Source organism: Nomascus leucogenys, chromosome 23, assembly GCF_006542625.1.
Source record: "Nomascus leucogenys isolate Asia chromosome 23, Asia_NLE_v1, whole genome shotgun sequence".
Taxonomy (NCBI): Eukaryota; Metazoa; Chordata; class Mammalia; order Primates; family Hylobatidae; genus Nomascus; species Nomascus leucogenys.
Window position 1 is genome coordinate 14,604,479 of NC_044403.1, and position 26,480 is coordinate 14,630,958.

The 26,480-nt window shown below is 39.9% G+C and overlaps 1 protein-coding gene across 15 annotated transcripts in view; it reads right to left on the reverse strand.

The window, feature by feature from the left end:
* PLEKHA5 (pleckstrin homology domain containing A5) overlaps positions 1-26,480 on the reverse strand; it is a 251,562-nt gene that overhangs the window by 35,343 nt on the left and 189,739 nt on the right. For 11 of the 15 annotated variants that reach the window (XR_004028349.1, XM_030804988.1, XM_030804991.1 and 8 more), the window contains 5 exons: positions 23,591-23,626; positions 23,020-23,082; positions 20,984-21,064; positions 20,707-20,856; positions 6,191-6,292 (listed from right to left, as the gene is read on the reverse strand). Coding sequence is in view for 13 of the 15 variants with exons in the window: in XM_030804988.1 (XP_030660848.1) it covers positions 6,191-6,292; positions 20,707-20,856; positions 20,984-21,064; positions 23,020-23,082; positions 23,591-23,626 (432 nt within the window). In the remaining 2 variants the exon portion in view is untranslated. Of the gene's footprint in view, positions 1-6,190; positions 6,293-20,706; positions 20,857-20,983; positions 21,065-23,019; positions 23,083-23,590; positions 23,627-26,480 lie in introns of those variants that run through there. The other 4 variants (XM_030804993.1, XM_030804989.1, XM_030804994.1 and 1 more) reach the window with 2 other exon arrangements.

Genomic DNA, 26,480 nt, shown 5'->3' on the forward strand with positions numbered 1-26,480 from the left:
CATTGGTTTTCTCTGAGATTCTATTAGAAATCTATGACTCTTATTCATAAATAGGGTAATAATAACACCATTCTGGATAATAATAAACACTATTCTAGGAATGCAACTTTATTTTTAAAAATAGGCAATGACATACAAAAACTGTCACGTTGCCTAGAACAGTATTTTCTTTCACTGAGTATCAGTTATTAATGACTATAGATATTAGCATATAATCAGTATCGCATCAATATGCTAAAAAAGTCCTCTAAGGGGTAGAAATATGTTTTCAGCCAGGCACAGTGGCTCACACCTATAATCCCAGCACTTTGGGAGGCTGAGGTGAGCAGATTGCTTAAGCTCAAGAGTTCAAGACCTGCCTGGGCAACACAGAAAAACCCCACCTCTACCAAAAATACAAAAACTTGGAGCTGGGCGGGGTGGTGTACGTCTGTGGTCCCAGCTACTTGGGAGGCTGAGGTGAGAGGATCACTTGACCCTGGGGTAAGAGGTTGCAGTGAGCCAAGATCGTGCCACTGTCCTCCAGCCTAGGTGACAGAGTGAGACTCTGTCACAGGGGAAAAAAAAAAGCAATATGTTTTCAAAGTCTTCCAAGCACTTGGGAGTTGATCAAAAGATTAAAAAAAGAAAAAGAAAATGAAAAAGAAAAAACTCAAGAAAAAAAGTGTATAAGCCTAAAGACTATGAATTAATGCTGCTCCAAAAAGGCACCACATAACCTAAGTTATCTAGTTTTCCAAGCTACAGCCTGGAAGCATCAAAAAGTAAAAAAAAAGAAAGTACCCATGCAAGAGCCAAACACAACGACAGCCCAGAGATGTAAATACTGACACAGAGGATGGGAAGATTACTATAAATAACAGATCCTTGCACATCTATATACATGTATTACTTTTATAAAATTTAAATGATATATATAGACACATTTCTGCCAATCTGAAAGGGTATACAATGCAAATCTAATTTTTGTTTTATTTGCATTTCACTGGTTACTACTGACTTTGAACTATTTTTCCTTTTCTTTCATTTTTTTTTGAGACCGAGTCTCACTCGGCCACCCAGGCTGGAGTGCAGTGATGTGATCTTGGGTCACTGCAACCTCTGCCTCCTGGGTTCAAGCAATCCTCCTGCCTCAGCCTCCCAAGTAGCTGGAATTACAGGTGTGTCACACCATGCCCAACTCTCTTTTTTTTTGTATTTTAGTAGAGATGAGGTTTCGCTATGTTGGCCAGGCTGGTCTTGAACTCCTGACCCTCAAGTGATCTGTCTGACTTGGCCTCCCAAAGTGCTGGGATTACAGGCATACGCCACTGTGCCCGGCCAACTTTGAACTATTTTTCAAACACTTGTTAGTAATTTGAGTTTTCCTATGATTAGTTACTCACGTTCTTTGTATGTTTTTCTAATGGACTATTTCTCCAAATCAAAAAGAAAAACTTCCTTGCAAATCTAGATAGTTATCCCTTGTTGAATTTTTGAGGTCAAACATACATCCACCCAGTAGGTCATCTTTTTACTTTGTCTGTGTTGCCTTCATTGAGGGTAAATTAGCCAAATGTTTTTTTTTTTTTGAGACAGAGTCTCGCTGTCGCCCAGGCTGGAGTGCAGTGGCGCGATCTCGGCTCACTGCAGGCTCCGCCCCCCAGGGTTCACGCCATTCTCCTGCCTCAGCCTCCCGAGTAGCTGGGACTACAGGCGCCTGCCACCTCGCCCGGCTAATTTTTTGTATTTTTAGTAGAGACGGGGTTTCACTGTGTTAGCCAGGATGGTCTCGATCTCCTGACCTCGTGATCCGCCCGCCTCGGCCTCCCAAAGTACTGGGATTACAGGCGTGAGCCACCGTGCCCGGCCAGCCAAATGTTGTTCAACAATTCTCTCTCTCTCTTTCTCTCTCTGCTTTGTGGATATTCATGGTCTGCTGCTAAACTCTCTATTCTGTTCCATTGGTCTATTTTTTCCTGTACCATGTTTAACACTATAGTTTTGCATTATGTTTCCTTGTTTATTTATTTAACAAACACTTATATAGTGTGTTTTATATGCCTGGTTTTATTCTACATGCTGCAAAAATATAAACATATTTATCCTCATAATAACCTAGAAGGAGTAGGTATTATTTTATTTTATAGTTGTGGAAACTGAGACCCAGAGTTGTTATGTAACTGGTCTAAGGCTGTATATGCAATGTTACCATTCATAGAGTATGACTTCTAGTTCTTTTATTTTTTTTTTGAAATGTCTTAACTACTTGTGGTTTTTATACCTTAAAAATATTAGAACCATTTCAGAAATTTCTTTAGTAAATTCTACTGGAAATTTGGTTGGAATAAAATTGCATTTACGCGAAGAATTTTCATTGTGATAATGTTAAATCAGACCATCCATGAATATGGTATACCAATTATACCTCTCCATTAATTCAGGTCTTCTCTTATATCCTGTAATAAGGTTACTAAATTTTCATAATAAATATATTTTTTGGCAGTTTAAATCTGGGATTGGCAAATTTCTGTGGCCTGCAGCCTCTTTTGGTACGGCCTGTGAGTTAAGAACAAATTTTACAATTTTTAAGAAGTCATAGCCAGGCACAGGTGGCTTATGCCTGTAATCCTTGCACTCTGGGAGGCTGAGGCGGGCAGATCACCTGAGGTCAGGTGTTCAAGACCAGCCTGGCTAACATGGTGAAACCTTGTCTCTACTAAAAATACAAAAGTTAGCCAGGTATGGTGGCACATGCCTGTAATCCCAGCTACTAGGAAGGCTGAGGCAGGAGAATCACTTCAACGTGAGAGGCGGAGGTTGCAGTGAGCAGAGATCACACCACTGCATACCAGCCTGGGCAACAAGACTGAAACTCTCTCTCAAAAAAAAAAGAAGTTATAAAATAACAAAAAAATTAAATAATATGTGACAGATTTGGCCTTTTACAGAAAGTTTGCTGACGTCTAGTTATATCTTAGGTATTTATAGCTATTTTTCTAGTGTATTTAGTATCTCATTTTTGTAGCTGATATCTTATTTTTTTTTTTTTTTCAGATGGACTTTTGCCCATCACTCAGGCTGGAGTGCAATGGTGTGATCTTGGATCACTGCAACCTCCGCCTCCCAGGTTGAAGTGATTCTCCTGCCACAGCCTCCCAAGTAGTTGGGATTACAGGTGCCTGTAGCTGATTATTGTAGCTGATTACTGACAGTGTAACTTCAGTGTCCAATACAGAAGTCCCAGCCACTTGTGGCCATTTAAATTTAGATAAACTGGGCTTGGTGACTCAAGCCTGTAATCCCAGCACTTTGTGTTTTTTTTTTTTTGAGACAGAGTCTCCCTTTGTCTCCTAGGCTGGCATACAGTTGCGTGATCTCCACTCCACTGCAATCTCTGCCTCCCAGGCTCAAGCGATTCTCCTGCCTCAGCCTTCCAAGTAGCCGGGACCACAGGTGCTCAACTAATTTTTGTATTTTTGTAGAGGTGGCGTTTCACCGCGTTGGCCAGGCTGGTCTCAAACTTCTGGCTTCAAGTGATCCTCCTGCCACGGCCTCCCAAAGTGCTGGGATTACAGGCATGAGCCACTGTGCCCAGCCAAACCCAGAACTTTGGAAGGCTGACAGGGGAGGATCGCTTGGGCCCAGGAGTTCAAGGTTTCATCTAGGATCATGCTACTGCACTCCAGCCTGGGTGACAGAACAAAACCCTGATTCAATAAACAAGTAAATAAATTTAGATAGTTAACACAAATACAACTAAAAGTTCAGTTTTAGTTGTATAGTCACAATAGTCACATTTCATATGCCCAACAACTACATGTGGCCAGTACTATGCTGGACAGCACAGATAGAGGGCAGCTGAATTTCTGATTCAACCTTACTAATCTTTTTTTTTTTTTTTTTGAGATGGAGCTTCGCCCTTGTTGCCCAGGGTGGAGTACAATGGTGCGATCTCAGCTCCCGGCAACCTCCACCTCCTGGGTTCAAGTGATTCTCCTGCCTCAGCCTCCAGAGTAGCTGGGATTACAGGTGCCCACCACTAAGCTCGGCTAATTTTGTATTTTTATTTATAATTTTATTTTATTTTATTTTATTTTTTTTGAGACAGAGTCTTGCTGTCGCCCAGGCTGGAATGCAGTGGCGCGATCTCGGCTCACTGCAGGCTCTGCCCCCTGGGGTTCACGCCATTCTCCTGCCTCAGCCTCCCGAGTAGCTGGGACTACAGGCGCCCGCCACCTCGCCCGGCTAGCTTTTTTGTATTTTTAGTAGAGACGGGGTTTCACTGTGTTAGCCAGGATGGTCTTGATCTCCTGACCTCGTGATCTGCCCGCCTTGGCCTCCCAAAGTGCTGGGATTACAGGCGTGAGCCACCGTGCCCGGCTAATTTTGTATTTTTAGTAGAGATGGGGTTTCACAGTCTTGGCCAGGCTGGTCTTGAGCTCCTGACCTCGTGATCCTGGCTAATTTTGTATTTTTTAGTAGAGATGGGGTTTCTCCATGTTGGTCAGGCTGATTGGTCTCGAACTTAACTAATTTTTCATTCATTGTATTGATTTGTCTGTTAAGTCCAGGCATTTCCAACTAAAATGTTTAAATTTACATTGTGTCATAAGCATGACGTAACTTTTATTATTTTCTTAAACATATATTATCTGCATTCCTCAGAGCAACATTTTAAGACAAGTATTATTATTTCTCTTTTCTTTTTTTTTTTTTTTTTTTTTGAGATAGAATCTCGCTCTGTCACCCAGGCTGGAGTACAGTGGTGCGATCTCAGCTCACTGCAACCTCCACCTCATGGGTTCAAGTGATTCTCCTGCCTCAGCCTCCCAAGTAGCTGGGATTACAGATGCCTGCCACTACACCTAATTTTTGTATTTATAGTAGAGACAGGGTTTCGTCATGTTGGCCAGGCTGGTCTTGAACTCCTGACCTCAGGTGATCTACCCACTTCAGCCTCTGAAAATGCTGGGACCATAGGCGTGAGCCACTATGCCCCGCCAAGTACTATTATTTCTATTTTACAGATAAGAAAACTAACCCTTGGAACTAGGTCTCAGATCTGTTTGCTTATTAACTGGATTCTTTATAGCAAATGGTGCTGTATCTTCCCCTATTCTAATAATATGTCAGTCAAGTCAACAGGCCAAACGTAATTTCACAAAATGAGAGACATTTAATACAGAAGGATTAGAATAATTTTATTAAGAAGATAAAATATTGGCTGGGCGCAGTGGCTCATGCCTGTAATCCCAGCACTTTGGGAGGCCGAGGCAGGTGGATCACCTGAGGTCAAGAGTTTGAGACCAGCCTGATTAACATACAGAAACCTGGTCTCTACTAATAAATAAATAAATAAATAAATAAATAAAAAATTAGCTGGGCTTGGTAGTGCATGCCTGTGATCCCAGCTACTCAGGAGGCTGAGGCAGGAGAATCGCTTGAACCTGGGAGGCTGAGGTTGCGGTGAGCCAAGATCGTGCCATTGCTCTCCAGCCTGGGCAACAAGAGCAAAACTCTCTCTCAAAAAAAAAAAAAAAAAAAAAAAAAAAGATAAAATATTCATTATTTGATAAATCCATATAATTCAACATCTCAACACCAAGTGACACAGATGGACCTGTGAAAGGATATGAAACCATGTTTTTAGGAAACTGTAGAGCTGAGACCGATAGGAGCACAGAACACTCCAGGGCTCACCATACGCCCAACAGAACAAAGAACTCTTAAACTTAAGAGGGGATAGTCTACTTTGTGAGACAGTAAGATTCCTGTCAGGCCGGGCGCGGTGGCTCACGCTTGTAATCCCAGCACTTTGGGAGGCCGAGGCGGGCGGATCATGAGGTCAGGAGATCGAGACCACAGTGAAACCCCGTCTCTACTAAAAATACAAAAAAATTAGCCGGGCGTGGTGGTGGGCGCCTGTAGTCCCAGCTACTCGGAGAGGCTGAGGCAGGAGAATGGCGTGAACCCGGGAGGCGGAGCTTGCAGTGAGCCGAGATTGCGCCACTGCACTCCAGCCTGGGCAACAGAGCGAGACTCTGTCTCAAAAAAAAAAAAGATTCCTGTCATTAAAAGTATTCAAATCCAGGTCTCAGATAGGCAATAATGTAAAAACTGTTATGAGTATGCGTAAATCTAACAAGGTGGATTGTACAGTACCAGTAAAAACAGTTAAAACAATATAAAGAATTTTATACTTTTGTACCTGAACTTCACCAAGGTGATCCAGCTGCTCTTGCATCTGGTTCCTGGTAACAGTTACATCGTATTCTAACTTATCATATTCCCTCCATGCTCGTTCCAATTCCTAAAACCAAAAAGTGTTAATTACTTTATGGGAAAAATGTGCTTTTATGGTGTTATCACTCCAACTGTAACTTTCTAGATTTTAGAAAGTCGTATAGTTTATAGTTACCAAAACAGGAATTTTTATAACCATTTTTGTCCCTTTTTAAAACTCAATTCAACAAAAATTTACTAAGCAACCCAAGTATTACTGTGCTGCTGTTTATTTCCTAAAATGTAGAAGAGGCATAAATAAAGCATTTTCTTATCTGTCTTCATTAAAAGTTCTCCATGAATGAAAATACTTTGTATTTTAGCATATTGGAATTTCAATAACATCGGAGGCTTGACAAGACTTTACTTACAATAAACTTATAGTAATACAATAAAACAAATGAATTTAGCTAGCTATGTAAACAATTCAGTGAATTCTGTTTGTGAAGACTCAGTATAGACACTATTATCCATCTGTACTTTTCTCCTTTGGAAAAAAAATCACCCCCAAACCAATAATATCACAGAGAAGATTTTGATGTTTGGTCTTTAACAGCTTGTCATTTGTTGAATATAGAATAATTCTAGAGGTGCTTAAAAATACATCATCTGCCAGACTCAGTGGCTCACATCTGTAATCTCAGCACTTTGGGAGGCTGACAGGGGCAGATCACTTGAGCTCAGCAGTTTGAGACCACCCTGGCCAACATGGTGAAACCCTGTCTCTAACGAAAACACAAAAATTAGCTGGGCCCGATGACTTGTGCCTGTGGTCCTAGCTACTTGGGAGCCTGAGGAGGGAGAATCGCTTGAACCTAGGAAGCAGAGGTTGCAGTGAGCCGAGATTGCGCCTCAGGAGGCTGAGGCAGGCAGATCATGAGGTCAGGAGTTTGAAACTACCTGACCAACATAATGAAACCCTGTCTCTATTAAAAATACAAAAAAAAAAAGCCAGGCGCAGTGGCGGGCGCCTGTAATCTCAGCTGCTTGGGAGGCTGACGCAGGAGAATCGCTTGAACCTGGGAGGCGGAGGTTGCAGTGAGCCGAGATTGCGCCATTGCACTCCACCCTGGGTGACACTGAGAGACTCTGACTCAAAAAAAAAAAAAATAAATAAAGTAAAAGAAAAAAAATAAAGAGCTATCTTATTTTGTATATTCTGTAACTTAACTTAAAATAACTTTAGAAAATTTAGGTGATTGGCTGGGTGTGGTGGTTCTTGCCTGTAATCCTAGCACTTTGGGAGGCTGAGGCAGGTGGATCACTTGAGCCCAGGAGCTCGAGACCAGCCTGGGCAACATAGAGAGACCCCATCTCTACGAAAAAATACAAAAATTATCCGGGTGTGGTGGCGCTTGCCTGTGGTCCCAGCTACTTGGGGCAGGGCTGAGGTGGGAGGATCGCTTGAGCCCAGAGGCAGAGGTTGCAGTGAGCCAAAATTGTGCCACTGCACTCCAGTGTGGGTGACAGATGAAGACCATGTCTCCAAAAAGAAAAAAAAAAAAAAAAATTGAAGCTATCTTGCCAGTCTTTTTTCTTTTTAAATAAAAAAAAATCTTAGGTGAATAAAAATTATTCAAAATGTACTGGGAAAACAGATGTGTGCCATCATCCCTATGCCTGGCTAATATGTTTTGTGTGTGTGTGTGTGTGTGTGTGTGTGTGTATATATATATATTTTTATTTTTGGTAGAGACAGGATTTTGCCATGTTGCCCAGGTTGGTCTCTAACTGCTGGTCACAAGTGATTCCACCAGCCTTGGCCTCTCAAAGTGCTGAGATTACAGGTGTGAGCCACCACACCTGGTCAGCAAATTCTTTTTACATGAATAAATATGAAAATTAATTTCCTTTAACAAAAATTAATTCTAGCCATGGTTTAATTTGTGTGCACCAGGCCGGGCGCGGTGGCTCAAACGGTCAGGAGATTGAGACCATCCTGGCTAACACAGTGAAACCCCGTCTCTACTAAAAATACAAAAAATTAGCCGGGTGTGTTGGCGGGCGCCTGTAGTCCCAGCTACTTGGGAGGCTGAGGCAGGAGAATGGTGTGAACCCGGGAGGCGGAGCTTGCAGTGAGCCGAGATTGCGCCACTGCACTCCAGCCTGGGGCACAGAGCAAGACTCCGTCTCAAAAAAAAAAAAAAAAAAAAAAAAAAATTTGTGTGCACCACAAAAACTGCAAATTTAAATAGTGAGTCTTTGATGGCTTTAGGGAGGGTAAATGAAGACAACAGATCCAATGACAGCCCAGTGGCTAAGAGGATATTACAGGCTAACACCTAAGCTCCCTTGTGGAAATGCCAGGGTTCAGGGTAGGCTTAACTGCACTGCAGAGGCATTTAAGTATAAGAACATTTCAGGATGGTAGGAATCCTTCTCTTTCTTAAAGAAACATTAAAAATACAGATTGGGAGCTAGACATTCCTTTATCAATATTTTGGAAGTGAAGAGGCACAGTATACTTTCAATTTTCCTAACGTGGAGAGTCCTGCCACTGAACTGGCCCAAGTCCTGTAATCCTGCTAGGCCTACCTGTTTCTGTCTTTACCTCAGCTCCTCAAACATGATTACCAGATAGGTAGGAACACAAGACAACAGAGGACAGCGAGGAAAGGGCAGCAATGGCACAACACATTTCCTCCCAACATCTGGCTGGGTATTTCATTAAAGAATCTACTAGATTATATGAGTACCATGCTAATAATCTTTAAATATGACCTTACTTATTTGTGGTCAAAAAGCAAATATAGCAAGATAATTTAAAAGGGCTAATACTTTTCAAATATACAATTACCTTAAAATCTCAAGTACTTGCCACAAAATAGTGCTTTCAATAAAAAGTAGAGGATGACAAGCTATACAGTTAAGAGAATAAATGAAGGCCAGGTGCAGTGGCTCACGCCTGTAATCTCAGCACTCTGGGAGGCTGAGGCAGGGGGATCACGAGGTCAGGAGTTTAAGACCAGCCTGGTCAACATAGTGAAACCCTGTCTCTATTAAAAATACAAAAAAATTATCTGGGCATGGTGGTGGGTGCCTGTAGTCCCAGCTACTTGGGAGGCTGAGGCAGGAGAATCGCTTGAACCTGGGAGGTGGAGGTTGCAGTGAGCCGAGATGGTGTCACTGCACTCCACCTCGGGCGACAGTGCGAGACTCCGTGTCAAAAAAAAAAAAGAGAGAATGAATGAACTCTTTTTTGAGATGGAGTCTTGTGCTGTCGCCTAGGCTGGAGTGCAGTGGCACGATCTCAGCTCACTGCAACCTCTGCCTCCTGGGTTCAAGTGATTCTTCTGCATCAACCTCCAGAGTAGCTGGGATACTTGGGACTATAGGTGTGCACCACCACACCTGGATAATTTTTTTTTATTTTTAGTAGAGACGTCGTTTCACCGTGTTAGCCAGGATGGTCTCAATCTCCTGACCTCATGATCCGCCCGCCTCAGCCTCCCAAAGTGCTAGGATTACAGCCATGAGCCACCTGTGGCCAGCCTTCTTTTTTTTTAGATGGAGTTTCACTCTTGTTGCCCAGGCTGGAGTGTAATGGTGTGATCTCGGTTCACCGCAACCTCTGCCTCCAGGGTTCAAGCGATTCTCCTGCCTCAGGCTCCTGAGTCGATGGGATTACAGGCATGCGCCACCATATCCGGCTAATTTTTGTATTTTTAGTAGAGATGGGGTTTCTCCATGTTGGTCAGGCTGGTCTTGAACTCCTGACCTCAAGCGATCTGCCCGCCTCGGCCTCCCAAAGTGGTGGGATTACAGGCCTGAGCCACCGTGCCCGGCCTGAATGAATTCTTTCAATCTGGAACTATATGGATGAACCTCGTAAGTTAAAGGAAGCCAGGCAAAGAGTATATGGTTACACTTCACATAAAGTTCAAGCCTGAGTGCAGTGGCTCATGCCTGTAATCCCAGCAGTTTAGGAGGCTGAGATGGATGGATCGCTTGAGCCCAGGAATCTGAGACCAGCCTAGGCAACATGGTGAAATCCCATCTCTGCAAAGTATACAGAAATTAGGTATGGTGGCGCATGTCTGTAGTCCCAGCTACTTGGGAGGCTGAGGTGAGAGGATCGCTTGAGCGAGGTGGAGGTTGCAGTGAGCCTAGATTGTGCCATTGTACTCCAGCCTGCGTAAGAGACTTTGTCTCCAAAAAACAAGTTCAAAAATAGGCAAAACTCATCTATAGTTTAAATGTCAGGTGCTAGGCTATAGCTACTCAGGAGACTGGGCAGGGGGAGGATCACTTGAGGCTAAGAGTTGGAGGCTGTGGTGTGCTACGACTGCACCTGTGAATAGCCACTGCACTCCCATCTGGGCAATGTAGCAATACCCTGTCTCTAAAACAATTTAAAAAAATTAAAGGAAAAGAAAGAAGAAAAGAAAAAAGTCTGGTAGTGTTCCTTTTGGGAGAGGAGCCTCTGGCATGCTAGTAAAATTCAATGTCTCGATATAGATATTGGCTAAACTCCTAAACTGTGTGCTTTCCTGAGAACATGTTATATTCCAAGAAAAGAAAAAAATAGTGTACGTGTTGGGCAGGAGGAGGGACTGCTGCAGAGTCTTCTAGAGATAGGGTTTTGCTCTGCTGCCCAGGCTAGAGTGCAGTGGCATGACCATAATTCACTGCAGCCTTGAACTCCTGGGCTCAAGCGATCCTCCTGCCTCAGTCTCCCAAGTAGCTAGGACTACAGGTTTGCACCACCATGCCCAGATAATTTTTTAATTTGAGGTTTCACCATGTTGCTCAGGCTGGTCTTGAACTCCTGGGCTCAAGCAATCTTTCCAAAGAACTGGGATTACAGGTGTGAGCCTCTGTGCCAGGCCCGACTTTTTTCTTACTCTGTCACCTGGGCTGGAGTGCAGTGGTGTGATCTCAGCTCACTGCAGCCTCAACTCCCCAGGCTCAAGCAATCATCCCACCTTGGTCTCCTGAGTAGTACAGGTGCACATCACCATGCTGGGCTATTGTTTTTTAATCTTTCGTAAACTTGAGGTCTCACTATGTTGTCCAGGCTGGTCTTGAACTCCTAGGCTAAAGCAATTCTCCTGCCTCAGCCTCTCAAAGTGCTGGGATTACATGTAGGAGCCAGCAGGCCTGGCCAAGATTTAAAAAAAAAAAATTGTCTAAGTTTAGGGTATGGAACAAGTAAATTTTAATAGTGCTTACTTCTATACAGTCTGTACTGAGACAAGACTTGGCCATTGTGTAGGGGAGAAAGTGAAGTAGGTCTAAATACTTAAATGTAATGAAATTCCAGATTTCCAAAAAAATCAGTTAAAGATTTTAATATTTAGCTAGACAGCTATACAGCAGATATATACTATGTCCTTTATTAAGAAAGGATTAATGGCCAGGCATGGTGGCTTATGCCTGTAATCCCAGCAGTTTGGGAGGCTGAGGTGGGAGAATCTCCTGAGCTCAGGAATTCAAGACCAGCCTGGGCAACATAGGGAGATCTCATCTCTACAAAAAAATTCTATTAAAAAAAAAAATCAAAACTAATGATGCATTTCCAAGTTTTTAATATAAGGAAAACTTTCCTTTTCTTATCTAAAATCAATGGCAATTTACAACAAAATCTACTCAAGGGAATGGTTACACAATACACTAGACACAAATCTCAAATTCTTTCCTCTGTATTTAACTGTCACATTGCCTCTTTTTTTAATTATCAAGTAAATATTGTAAGACTATAGGTGGCTATAGTAAAAAAAAGTAAATAATTACTATTATCCTTAGAGCTAATAAACTGTTTTACTTCTGGTTTGCTTCTCAATTATGGTTTCTAAGTTTTAATTTAAGAAATGTCAATTCATTTTTCTGCTTTTCATTAAAAAATAAAACCTGTAACTTTGGAAAAGTATTGACATAGGTTTTCAATATCAAAATGAGGGAGAGGCAATAGATGTAGCATAATTACTCATTAACTTCCTAATTTAAACTCAAACATCTCTTTCCAACTTTAATTAATATTACAAATTAATGCCCACCACTATATCTTGGAAAATTAAAGCCTTATGATATTTAAATTAATTTTACTGGTATATTTCGAGGATCAGGCAAAAAAATTAAAATGTTAATTTTTTGGTCACTAATACCCCACCATAACAGTCCTGCCAACTGGTATTAGAAGCAGTTGATTTTTCAGGTCAATCAAAAGAAAGTTATGTCTGATTTATTCATTTTTTTCATTTTACCTTCAGGATGTAGAGATTTCCTGGCTCACATTTGAAGAACGTGCTTAATTATTTGAGGAGTTTTTAAAAAAATAATTTTTTTTTAACGAATTTATACTTGTCATGTAACTGCTTCTCAAATAAAATCACTACTTATTAAGCACATGGCATGCCTCTTATTATACTATCTAATGACTACACTGGCTTTTTTTAACCTAAAAAGATGTTTACTTTTTTTATTATTTTTTCACTTAGCCTTGGACTTGAAACACACTAAAAAGATGTTTAAAAGGGCACCAACTCAAACTATAAAGTGAGGCTCAACTATCAGCCACAATTATAAAGCTATCCATATTTTAAATTTCTAGTTTATGACCACAATGGTAGTCATTCTATGTTTTAGCTATTTGTAATCTTTAACTCTCGTGTTTAGTTTCTTCTCTAATGTTTTCTATGAAACAAAACTTGCTTTTTATTGTTAAAAATTCTAGATATAATAAAAATAGAAAGGCTAGCACACAGGGGAAGATTTAAATAAATAACTATTACTGTGCCACACTTCTGTTGGCTTTTTTGTGGATTTTCTTCTGTTTTGTTTTTTGAGACAGGGTGTCACTTTGTTGTCCGGGACCTCTCTGGGCTCAGGTCACCCTGCTGCCTCAGCCTCCGGAGTAGTTGGCACTCCAGGCACACACCACTGTGCTCGGCTAGTTTTTTTTTTTTTTTTTTTTGTAGAGATGGAGTTTCACCATATTGCTTAGGATGGTCCCAAACTCCTGGGCTCAAGTAATCTGCCTACCTCAGCCTCCCAAAGTGCTAGGGTTACAAGCGTGAGCCACCACACCAGCCTGGGGGAAACCAAAAGTTGGTTCTCTGAAAACAAAAACAAGATTGACAGACTGTTAGCTAGAATAATAAAGAAAAAAAGAAGATCCAAATAAGCACAATGAGAAGCAACAAAGGTGACATTACAATGGATCCCACAGACATACAAAGGATTCTTAGAGACGATTACGAACACCACTACGCACACAAACTAGAAAATCTAGATGAAATAGATAAATTCCTGGAAATATACAATCTCCCAAGATTGAATCAGGAAGAAACTGAAACACTTAACAGACCAATATTGAGTTCTGAAATTGAATCTGTAATAAAAGACCTGCCAAACAAAAAAGGGCACGGATCAGATGGATTCATAGCCGATTTCTACCAGATGTACAAAGAGCTGGTATTAATTCTACTGAAACTATTCCAAAAAAATAAGAAGAAGGAGGGTCTCTTCTTTAGCTCATTCTATGAAGCCAACATCACCCTGATACCAAAACTTGGTAAAGACACAAAGGAGAAAGGAAACAAAGGTCGATATCCCTGATGAACATAGATGCAAAAATCCTCAACAAGATACCAGCAAGCCAAATTCAGCGGCATATCAAAAAGTTAATTCACCATGATAAAGTACGCTTCATTTCTAAGATGCAAGATTGGTTCAACATATGCAAATCATAAATGTGAGTCAACAAGTAAACAGAATAAAAAGCAAAAAACATATGATCATCTCAGTAGACATGGAAAAGGATTTTGATAAAACCCAGCATCTCTTCATGATAAAAACCCTTAAGAAATAAATCCATATTGAAGGAATATGCCCTAAAATAGTAAAGGCCATCTATGACAAATACACAGCCAACATCACACTGAGATGGACAAAAACTGGAAGCATTTCTCTTGAGAACTGGAAAAAGACAAGGATGCCCACTCTCACCACTCCTACTCAACATAGTACTGGAAGTCCTAGACAGAGCAATCAGGCAAGAGGAAGAAATAAAATGCATCCAAATAGGAAAAGAAGTCAAATTACCTCTTTTCACGGACAATGTGATCTACACCTAGAAAACCCTAAAGACCCTATCAAAAGGCTCCTACAACTGATAAATGACTTCAGGAAAGTTTCAGGACACAAAATCAATGTATAAAAACCACTGGCATTTCTATACACCAATAATGTTCAAGCTGAGAGCCAAATCAAGAATGCAATCCCATTTATAACACACACACATGCACGCACGCACACGCACACACTCCTAGGAATGCATCTAACCAAGTAGGTGAAAGATGTCTGTAAGAAGAACTACAAAACACTGTTGAAAGAAATCATAGATGATGCAAACCAATGGAAAAACATTCCATGCTCACGGATTAGAAGAATCAATATTGTTAAAATGGTCATACTGCCCAAAGCAATCTACAGATTCAATGTCATTCCTATCAAACTACCATCATTTTTCACAGAACTAGAAAAAAATTCTTAAATTCATATCGAACCAAGAGTCCAAACAGATAAAGCAATCCTAAACAAAAACAAAGCCAGAGGCATTATACTACCTGACTTCAAACTATACTATAAAGCTACAGACTAAAACTTCATGGTACTGGTACAAAAACAGACGCAGACCAAGGGAACAGAATATAAAACCCAGAAGTTAAGCCACACACCTATGGCCATCTGATATTTGATCAAATTGACAAAAATAAGCAATGGGGAAAGAGCTTCTTATTCAATAAATGGTGCTGGAATAGCTGGCTAGCCATATGCAGAAGAATGAAACTGACCCGTTACTTTCACCGTATATAAAAATTAACTCAAGATGGATTAAAGATTTAAGTGTCAGGCCTCAAACTATAAGAATCCTTTAGCCAGGCATGGTGGCTCACACCTATAATTCCAGTACTATGGGAGGCCGAAGTGGGCAGATCACATGAGGCTTGGAGTTCGAGACCAGCCTGGCCAACATGGTGAAACCCTGTCTCTACCGAAAATACAAAAAGTAGCCAGGCTTGGTAGTGGGCATTTATAATCCCAGCTACTTGGGAGGCTGAGGCACGAGAATTGCTTGAACTTGGGAGGTGGAGGTTGCAGTGAGCAAAGATCGCGCCACTGCACTCTAGCCTGGGCAACAGAGTGAGTCTCTGTCTCAAAAAAAAAAAAAAAAACCCAAAAAACAAAAAACAAAAAAAAAGAAAAAAGAAAAAAGTAATAGCAACAAAAACAAAAAGTGACAAGTGGGAGCTAATTAAAGAGCTTCTGTAAGGCAAAAGAAACTATCAACGGAGTAAACAGCCTACAGAATGAGAGAAAATACTCGCAAACTATGCATCCGACAAAGATTGAATATCCAGAATCTATAAGGAGCTTAAGCAATTGAACAAGGAAAAAACAAAACAACCCTTTTAAAAAATGGGCAAAAGACATGAACAGACACTTAAAGGAAGACATACAAGTGGATAATAAGCATATAAAAATGCTCCATATCACTAATCATCAGAGAAATACAAATTAAAATCACAATGAGATACCACCTCACATTCATCAGAATGGCTACTATTAAAATCTAAAAAAAACCAAACAAACAGATGCTGGCAAGACTGCAGAGAAAAGGAAATGCTTTTAACAGTGAGTGGAGATATAAATTAGTTTGGCCACTATGGACAGCAGTTTGGAGATTTCTCAAAGAACTCAAATCAGAAGTACCACTTGACCCAGCAATTGCATTGACTGGTATATATCCAAAAGTATATCCAAAAGAAAGCAAATCTTTCTACCAAACATACACATGCACTTGCATGTTCACCACAGAACTATTTACAATAGCAAAGACATGGAACAAACTTAGATGCCCATCAATGGTGGACTGGATAAAGAAAATGTGGTACATGTATACCATGGTACTACACAACCATAACAAAGAATGAAATCATGTCCTTTGCACCATCATGGATGCAGCCAGAGGCCATTATCCTAAGTAAATTAATGCAGGAAAAGAAAACCAAATACCGTATGTTCTCACTTACAGGTGGAAGCTAAACACTGGTACTCATGGACATAAAGATGGTAACAGTGAAACTGGGGACTACTGAGGTTGGGGAAAGAATGGGGTATAAAGGTTGAAATCGGGTACTATGCTAGGTACCTGGGTGATGGGCTCATTCTACTCCAAACCTCAGCATCACACAACAGACAAAGTTAACAAACCTACACATGTACCCCCAAACCTAAAATAAAATAAAAATAAATAAAAAGTATAGGGAACACTGCTTTACATGTTTCCCTTGTGCTAATCCTAGTTTTGTGTACTTTTGTGGCCTACCAGGTGAGGAGAAGATGTTTTCAGAACCACAGCTTTCATCTACAAAGGTGCTAATGTTATACCCCTTATGCTTGGGGCTTAGATTTGAACTAGTACTATGAATTGACTGAAAGATTCAGTGAAATCCTTTGAGATTCTGCCAGCAAAAATGTAATTCAAATTTAAATCTAATCAACATTCACTGAGTGCCAACCATATGCCCAGTATGATGTTATGCACATGCTAACATTTGCAGCCTTAAGCTACAAATATAAATAAGTTTACATAAAGGCACAAATAACATAGTTTGTATTCTATGCAATAAGACTTGTCTTAGAAGAATATATTATGAGGGTTTGTCATAACCACTGATTATTGTTGAAGGCAAGGAAAAAGAAACCAGGAAAGTGATTACATAAGCTAAAAACCAGAAAAAGGGATACTCAAACAAGATCAAATTTTATTTTATTCTATTTCATTTATTTTATTTTATTTTTTTGAGACGGAGTTTCGCTCTTGTTGCCCAGGCCAGAGTGCAATGGCGCGATCTCGGCTCACCGCAACCTCAGCCTCCCGGGTTCCGGTGATTCTCCTGCCTCAGCCTCCTGAGTAGCTGGGATTACAGACATGAGTCACCGTGCCCAGCTAATTTTGTATTTTTAGTAGAGGCGGGGTTTCTCCATGTTGGTCAGGCTGGTTTGAACTCTTGGCCTCAGGTGATCTGCCCGCCTAGGCCTCCCAAAGTGCTAGGATTACAGGCTTGAGCCACTGCACCTGCCTGGCCTATTTTCTATTTATTATTACCATTTTTTTTTTTTTTTTTTTGAGATGGAGTCTCGCTCTGTCGCCCAGGCTGGAGTGCAGTGGCGCAATCTCAGCTCACTGCAAGCTCCGCCTCTCCGGTTCACGCCATTCTCCTGTCTCAGCCTCCGAGTAGCTGGGACAACAGGCGTCCGCCACCACGCCCGGCTAATTTTTTGTATTTTTAGTAGAGACGGGGTTTCACCGTGGTCTCGATCTCCTGACCTCGTGATCCGCCTGCCTCGGCCTCCCAAAGTGCTGGGATTACAAGCGTGAGCCACCGCGCTCGGCCTTTTTTTTTTTTTTTTTGAGATGGAGTCTCGCTCTGTCGCCCAGGCTGGAGCGCAATGGCACAATCTCGGCTCACTGCAACCACCGCCTCCCGGGTTCAAGCAATTCTCCTGCCTCAGCCTCCCGAGTAGCTGGGATAACAGGCGTCTGCCACCATGCCTGGCTAATTTTTGTATTTTTATTAGAGGCGGGGTTTCACTGTGTCAGCCAGGCTAATCTCGAACTCCTGACCTTGTGATCTACCCACCTCGGCCTCCCAAAGTGCTGGGATTACAGGCGTGAGCCACCATGCCTGGCCTTCTATTATTAATGATTTTGTTTTAGAGACAGTGTATCACTCTATCACCCAGGCTGGAATGCAGTGGCACAATCACGCAGCCTTGACCTCCTGGGCTCAGAGATCCTCCCACCTCAGTCTCCTAAGTAGCTAGGATCACAGGTGTACACCACCATGCCCGGCTACTTTTTTGTTTCTTGTAGAGATAGGGTCTCCCTAAGTTGCCCAGTTTGGTCTCAAACTCCTGGGCCCAAGCAATCCTCCTGCCTCAGCCTTCCAAAGTACAGAGATTACAGACGGCAGCCAGCACTCCTGGCAAAATTCATTTCTATTAACATATTTTTAACAAATTTCCCATCTGGGCTAAAGTTAACCTTGAGATGGAGCAAATTCTAAGCCTACTGATGAGATTTATTAATCCCAGTTGATAAGGAAAGGGATTCCCTAAAATTCGAATTTCAAGAGCAGACACCAAATCATTAAATAGTTTCCAACTAAATGTCTGTAGAGCCTACCATTTTGATTTGACCCAAGTTGTCACAGAGACCCTGAGCTTCTCATTAGCTTGGCATTGACAGTTTAACCCCATTTTCCCTTTCTAAGCTCACATTTTCTATCCTCTCACAGGAATCCTCTATCCCAGTCAGGCAGTTAGTTCTATTTCCTCCTTTTCCAAACATGTCTCCTATGTTCTCATCTTTGCCGTGGCTTAAGCTGTTTTGTATTATTTGAATAAACCACTCTTCACTTCTCTTCTCGTTGTATCCAAATCCTACCTATCCTTGATTAGCTCAGTATTACTTCCTTGTAGACAGTATTTCAGGTGCTTATATTTTCTTTGTGACTATATTACAGAAATCCATGTAGATCTAAGTCTTCAGAACTGTGGTAAGAAGATCTGGATTTGAGTTTTAGGTATATTGTTTATTAGCTTTGTAACCTTGGGTGAGTCATTCAGCTCAATCATTCATCCAATGTGAATGACACATAGTTTCTTATTTCAAGATACTCACAATGGAAAGGATATTAAATTTTAAAAAAGTCTAAACATGACAATATAATTAAGACTCAAATGAGACAACAGAAATAACAGTATTTTAAAAATGGAAATAGAAATATAAGGTATTTAAGAATTCCTCAAACTAAGTTTTCAATGATTTCAAAATCATGGTATATTCCTTTAAAAATAGCTCATGTTTGGAATTCAGGGTTCAGAATAGAAGCCAAGTTGAGATTCTGGGATCTTGCCAGCCTGGAAAGACTCCTCTAAATTAAGCTATACTGTCTGTGGCCCTTCTTAAAAGATAGCTGCTCCCTAGCCCATTGAAGGTACAGACAAGGGTTTGGGAGCAGTTTTATATAACATGGCAGTTTTTCCTAAGATTTCTCTTTCAAAAGAGCTGCTTGGACTGGTGCTGTTACTATGTTTCTAGAGATGACCACATCATAGGATCTAAAGCCAGCTGTTTAAACTCATAAAACACTCAATTTATAAGCTGCAAGTTAAGACTTTTAGATTTGTTAATTCCAAGAGACTCACAGTCATAGTTATATGGCCATGAGTTACAAGGTTCTGTTATGTATATTTCTTTTTTTTTTTGAAATAAGAGTCTCACTCTGTTGCCCAGGCTGGAGTGCAGTGGCATGATCTTGGCTCACTGCAACCTCTGCCTCCTGGGTTCAAGCAATTCTTGTGCCTCAGCCTCCCAAGTAGCTAGGATTACAGGCACCTGCCACCATGCCCAGCTAATTTTTGCATTTTGCTAGAGACGAGGTTTCACCATGTTGGCCAGGCTAGTCTAGAACTCCTGACCTCAAGTGATCCACCTGCCTCGGCCTCCCAAAGTCCTGGGATTACAGGTGTAAGCCACCGCACCCAGCCTTGCTATTTATATTTCTATTGATTGATTGATTGAGACAGAGTTTCAGTCTTGTTGCCCAGGCTGGGGTGTAATGGCGCGATCTCAGCTCACTGCAACCTCTGCCTCCCGGGCTCAGATGATTCTCCTGCCTCAAAACAGGTGCGTGCCACCACACCTGGCTAATTTTATATTTTTAGTAGAGATGGGGTTTCACCATGTTGGTCAGGCTAGTCTTGAACTCCTGACTTCAGGTGATCCACCCACCTTGGCCTCCCAAAGTGCTAGGATTACAGGAGGGAGCCACCGCATCCAGACTACTTATTTTCTTAATGCAATAAACAGGAGTACTTATCTGCCCTGTAAAACACCCATTTCACAAAGGACAAAATGTTTGGCTGGGTGTGGTGGCTTACACCTGTAATCACAGCACTTTGGGAGGCCAAGCCAGGAGAATCACTTGAGACCAGGAGTTTGAGACCAGCCTGGGCAACATAGTGAGGCCCCATTTCTATGAAAAAAAAAAAAAAAAAAAAAAAAAAAAAAAAAATCTAGCCAGGTGTAGTAGTGCCAGCCTGTAGTCCAGCTACTTGGGAGGCTGAAGCACTCACTTGAGTCCAACAGATTCAGGCTACAAGTGAGTTATAGTCAAACTACCGTACTCCAGCCTGGGTGACAGAGTGAGACCTTGTCTCATAAGTAAATAAATAAATAACAGAATGCCCACTAATTAAATAATCTTTTAATTTTATGTTCCTAAACAGAAGCACACTAATAACAAATTAATATTTTTTGCTATAATAATAAAGAAGAACCCTAAAGAGAGCCCAGTATTAATAAAAGAGAAGAAAATAGAACTACATATTTAAGCCACTTTTATTAGGGGAAAAAAAAAATCTACTTACGGCAGTGGCTCGAGAAAGTTCTCGACACGTACTAAGCAGTCCATTTTGTAAATCATCCCTTTGTAACACCACTGTCTGAATGGCTGCTGGGTTATCTGCATGCATTTCTATCTCTTGGCTGGCTGATAGCAAAGCTTGTTCAAGCGTGTACTATTATAATAAAAAGAATTACACTTAATGTTCTGCATCATTGTATTAATTCTTTTTACTTATCAGTGTCCTGATAATAATCATATTAAGTAACATCAATTGTAGATAATAAACATAATTGTCCTACTTTCTCCTTGTGGAGTTGCTGAAGTTTCTCTTCCAGAGCATGCACCACTTTATCTTGTTCACATAATCGGCTTAACTTGGCCTAGGTTATAAGAGAAGATGTCTTGTTAGCAATTTTTTATTTTTTTTTTTTTTTTTTTTTTTTTTTTTTTTTTTTTTTTTGGACAGAGTCTTGCTCTGTCCCCAGGCTGGAGCGCAGTGGCGATCCGCTCACTGCAAGCTCCACCTCCCGTCACGCCATTCTCCTGCCTCAGCCTCTCCGAGTAGCTGGACTACAGGCGCCCGCCACCACGCCCAGCTAATTTTTTTTTCAGTAGAGACGGGTTTCACCGTGTCTCGATCTCCTCCTCGTATCCGCCCCTCGCCTCCCAAGTCTGGATTACAAGCGTGAGCCACCGCGCCCGGCCAGCAATTTTTTATTTTTTCTGTAATTGGAGGTAGGCAGTCATTATAAGACCAAAAATCTTTATTTCAGTCAATAAAAGTTAAAATATAGCTTATAAAGATAGAATGCTTAAAAAATAGGCATGCAAGCATTTTGCCTCTACAATCTGCTAAATAGGTTAAGTGATATATGCAGTCCTTAATTAAAATGCTTACTGGATTCTATTGTTATATATTTAAAAAATCATGCTCTTAGATTCTTAGAAAATAATATAAACAATAGATCACTTCTAATTGAAATACAAATAAAAATATTATTAATGGAGAAAAATAACTTTCATCAGGTTTTAGTGTTTAAATTCTTAATATTACCCTAATTTCTTAATTATGAAAGTACAAGAAGGTATTCTAATAAAATTTCAATAGTACAATAAACCAGTTTTAATGTTTCAAAATGAAAACACTGGACAAATTGGAAATATGTCCCCAACTTTACAGCATAATGACACATAAGCAAGAAATTTGAGACTTTACCTTCTTTGCCATTTATCTATTAAAATAACTATCTTATCTTTTTGTCAGACAACAAGACTCAGGCTACACAAAATGAAAGGTGTTAAAAAGAAAAAGTGGGGGGCTGGGCTCGGTGGCTCACCCCCGTAATCTCTGCACTTTGGGAGGCCAAGGTGGGTGGATGACCTGAGGTCAGGAGGTCGAGACCAGCCTGGCTAACATGGCAAAACCCTGTCTCTACTTAAAAAAAAAATACAAAAAGTTAGCTGGGCATGGTGGCGTGCTCCCATAATCCCAGCTATTTGGGTATCTGAGGCACAAGAATCACTTGAACCTGGGAGGAGGAGGTTGCAGTGAGCTGAGATCATGACACTACACTCCAACCTGGGTGACAAGAGGCCCTGACTCAAAAAAAAAAAAGAAAAAAGAAAAGAGTATAACAAGGGAAGAATGTATGGCAAATCAGCAATCTAAAATATGATTTAAAAGAAACTAAATTTAAAAAGTAGTGATAAAATTTCTAAAGGCCGAACTTTATCTGAAAAACATAGCAATTCTTTGTCTCCAGTCTCCAGTCTTCCATAACTTTTTTTTTTTTTTTGAGGCAGGGTCTCACTCCATAACCCAGGCTAGAGTGCAGTGGCGTGATCTTGGCTCACTGCACTCTCCCTCCTGGGTTCAAGAGATTCTCATGCCTCAGACTCCCGAGTAGCTGGGATTACAAGCGTGTACCACCATGCCCAGCTAATTTTTGTATTTTTAGTAGAGACAGGGTCTTGCTATGTTGCCCAGGCTGGTCTCAAACTCCTGGCCTCAAGTGATCCGCCCGCCTCGGCTTACCAAAGTGCTGGGACTACAGGTGTGAGCCACCGTGTCTAGCCAATCTGTAACTTCTAAAAATCAGAAACAGTTTTTGCTTTCATTTAAGTGATGCTTAATATGTTGGACTGCTAACAATAGGGAGCAGTGGGACGTAGAGGGCAGGGAATAATAATTTAGAGCACACACATAAAATATGAATTTATCTGATGTCATTTTGGAGGACTTGGGAGAAAGAAGTTTTGTGGTCATGCTTATTTCCAGTGTTTTTGGCAGAGAATACGACAGAGTACTGACAATATATATCATACTAATACTTACATCAATATCTACTTCTTCAGGTCTGTATTTGTATAATGTGCCTCTACCTTCATCTTGTGACAGCTATAAGAAAAAAAAATCATATAGCAACTTAAAAAATCTTATTTAAAAATATATTTAGCCTATAATACATACTTTGGATTTATATTAAATATATATAACATAACAAAAATGGATTTTAATGATTCTTATTACTTTTAGAAGTTTAATTCAAACACTGATCAACAAAGTAGAAAAATACTTGACAGTGATATAATATGCAAGATACATACGAACAATGTATGTAACAAGCTTGTTAAACATAATAATATGCTGGTCAAACAAAACTAATATAGTATCTCACATTATTTCTTTTAAAGACACACATTATTTTAATAAAAAAATTGACAAATACAATCGTAGCAACTTTATCAAATCAAATACTTAAATTAAGCATAGTTCAACAGTCAAAACCATCCTTCACGGTATACACATAATCACACACTGTATATGTGTACACTCAAATGTCAACACATCTTAACAAAACCTGTAACATATTGTCTACATATATATAATATATAAACACACATACACAATATAGACTTATCTTGTTCTTCTGTCTTAAGAACTAAAAGATAATGAAGGAAAAGGATGGGTTTAATTGAAAAGAGGAAAACCATTCGAAACCTCATAAAACTGAAAGCCTATGTTATAAACTATGGATAGTCAAATTTCATAAAAAGTTTATGTGTGTTAGTTGACTCCATTTATGTTACTATATTGTAAGGAATTATTCAGTGTACTTAAATATCCTTTCTTCAGCTTCTTCCCAGTATATTTTGGTTGAAAGATATTTTGGTTACTTCTGATTGTGCTTACAAAGATTTCAACAGCCATCCCAGTCAGTTACACCACAGATAACATCATAGCCCCTGCAGGCAATACTTCACTATTTTTCTTGTCTTTTGATTTTTTTTTTTTTTTTTTTTTTTGAGACAGAGTCCCGCTCTGTCTCCCAGGCTGGAGCGCAGTGGCGCGATCTCGGCTCACTGCAAGCTCCGCCTCCTGGGTTCACGCCATTCTCCTGCCTCAGCCTCTCGAGTAGCTGGGACTACAGGCGCCCGCCACCACGCCTGGCTAATTTCTTGTATTTTTAGTAGAGACGGGGTTTCATGGTGTTAGCCAGGATCTCCTGACCTCGTGATCCACCCGCCTCGGCCTCCCAAAGTGCTGGGATTACAGGCGTGAGCCACCGCGCCTGGCCTGTCTTTTGATTTTTATACTGACTGTGAGAAAATAACAAAAACACAGTAGAAAAAATTTAAATGGGGCTCATTGCATGTTTACTAAATGGCACAATTTTTTCAAGGTGGGGTTAGAAGTAATGTGTCCCAATTATATTCCAGTTTAGAAAATTAAATTTCAGATATGCATAATACGTACGAATGTATAAATGACAATTCTATATGTTTTCTCTATGAAAGAAACTGCTTGACAGTTACAGCTTTAAAAGGAAGCATTATTTAAACAGGAGATAACTTTGAATTGATCTAGAAATGTGGGAATCAGGAGAAGGTTAAAAATATAAGCATTCCAAACATACAATAAATCCTGGATTTATATTTCATTTCAAGACATGACTTTCACATACCTCATGCAAATGAATCTGTGACTATTTAAGGGTATGCACAGTGATTGTTAAACCACAAAACTTTCATAGAAATGAATATTACATGAAAAATGAATTTAATGACAAAAGTTAGAATACTCTTACACTATTCAAAATAAGTATCCTCAGGTGTGTCCTGAGAAGTGTCAACTGTCATTGTAAATTAAAGCACCTAGATCCAAGAAAGTAATTTATATTCCTATCTGGAAAAACAGTAATATAAAGTAAGTTTTAAATAGGTAGATCTATGATAAAAAATGTAAGACAATGCCAAAATTCCATTTTCATATTTATCACAAATTAAAGAAAGGTCATAAGCTACTAAGGTGTTCAAATATAGTTTGCTTAATATTTATTTATTTATTTTTTTTGAGATGGAGTCTTGCTATTGCTCAGCCTGGAGTGCAGTGGTGCGATCTCGGCTCATTGCAAACTCTGCCTCCAGGGTTCAAGTGCTTCTTCTGCCTCAGCCTCCAGAGTAGCTGGGATTATATGTGCACCACCATGCCCGGCTAATTTTTGCATTTTTAGTAGAGACGGGGTTTCACCATGTTGGCCAGGCTGGTCTTGAACTCCTGACCTCAAGTGATCCTCCCATCTTGGCCTCCCAAAGTGCTGAGATTATAGGCGTGAGCCACCACGCCCGGGCGTTGTTTGCTTAATATTTAAAGTTAAATGCAAAACAGCTTTACTAGACTACAGAATCTGAATATAACTAGCGGACAGTTTCACCTAGATTAAAATATCAAATGTACCCTATATCTCAGAGTCAACAGAAAAAAACATTAGTATATTAAAGTGAAAACTTAGTAATTTATAGTAAATCTCTAGGCTATTGATATACTATTTTTATTTGGGGAATCTTATTGCAGATTTATTTTTACATCAGTTAGCATATCATGATAGAGAAAAATGTCTACTGTAGTTACAACTTTAGAGTGATATATCCTTTATAACCATATACATATATTATACATATCAATCAGATTTTTGTGGTATTTCTACTTTTAGTACCACCGAAATTTTTCTTTAAATCTTTTATTAAGTTATTCAATAAAGATATTCATTAGACATCAACTAACCAAATCCTTAAACCTCTCCCCACACATTGCTTTTACGACAGAAGAAAAGCATAAGAAAACAAAATTTTTCCTTAAACAAACAAAACACGCCTTCATAGAATTGACAAGGTTGCTATTTCGTCCTCAATATGAAAATCCTGACCCCTCATCCCAACCTCCGGCCCTACCCCAAAAAAAAAAAAAGTAAATTTCATGAGCATTCTGGTTAATTCAAGTTTTGCATATTTAAGTTCATGGTAACACTGTTTATCATTTTTTTCAAATACACCTTTAGCCAAAAAAAAAAAAAAAAAAAAAAGGTTTGGTTTGAATACTTCATTCGAAGTACCTTAGCAACACTAGAAAAGCAAATGAAAAAATGGGCTATGTAGTAATTACATAACCTTGTGCAGTGCTCCAACTTCAGGTTGAGGAGTGTATTATATAGATTTTATTAACTACATAAGGACGTGTTATATTTTATTTAGGATGTCGGAACCTTTTAAAGTATCTGATAGTTTCTTTTTTTATAAAGCTGTCTTGGCATTAAAACAAAGTTACTTATGTTAATTAAAATTCAACTTCAATATCCCTTAGGTATGTGGACTATATATATTTTAGAGTATATGAACATAATACATAAACTTCAAAAAGGAGTTTTGGGGAAATATTTTAAAATTTGATAAAATTAGACATTATATCCATAGATGGCAAAAAATGCTTATAGGACTATAGGCATTTGTTGATATTGC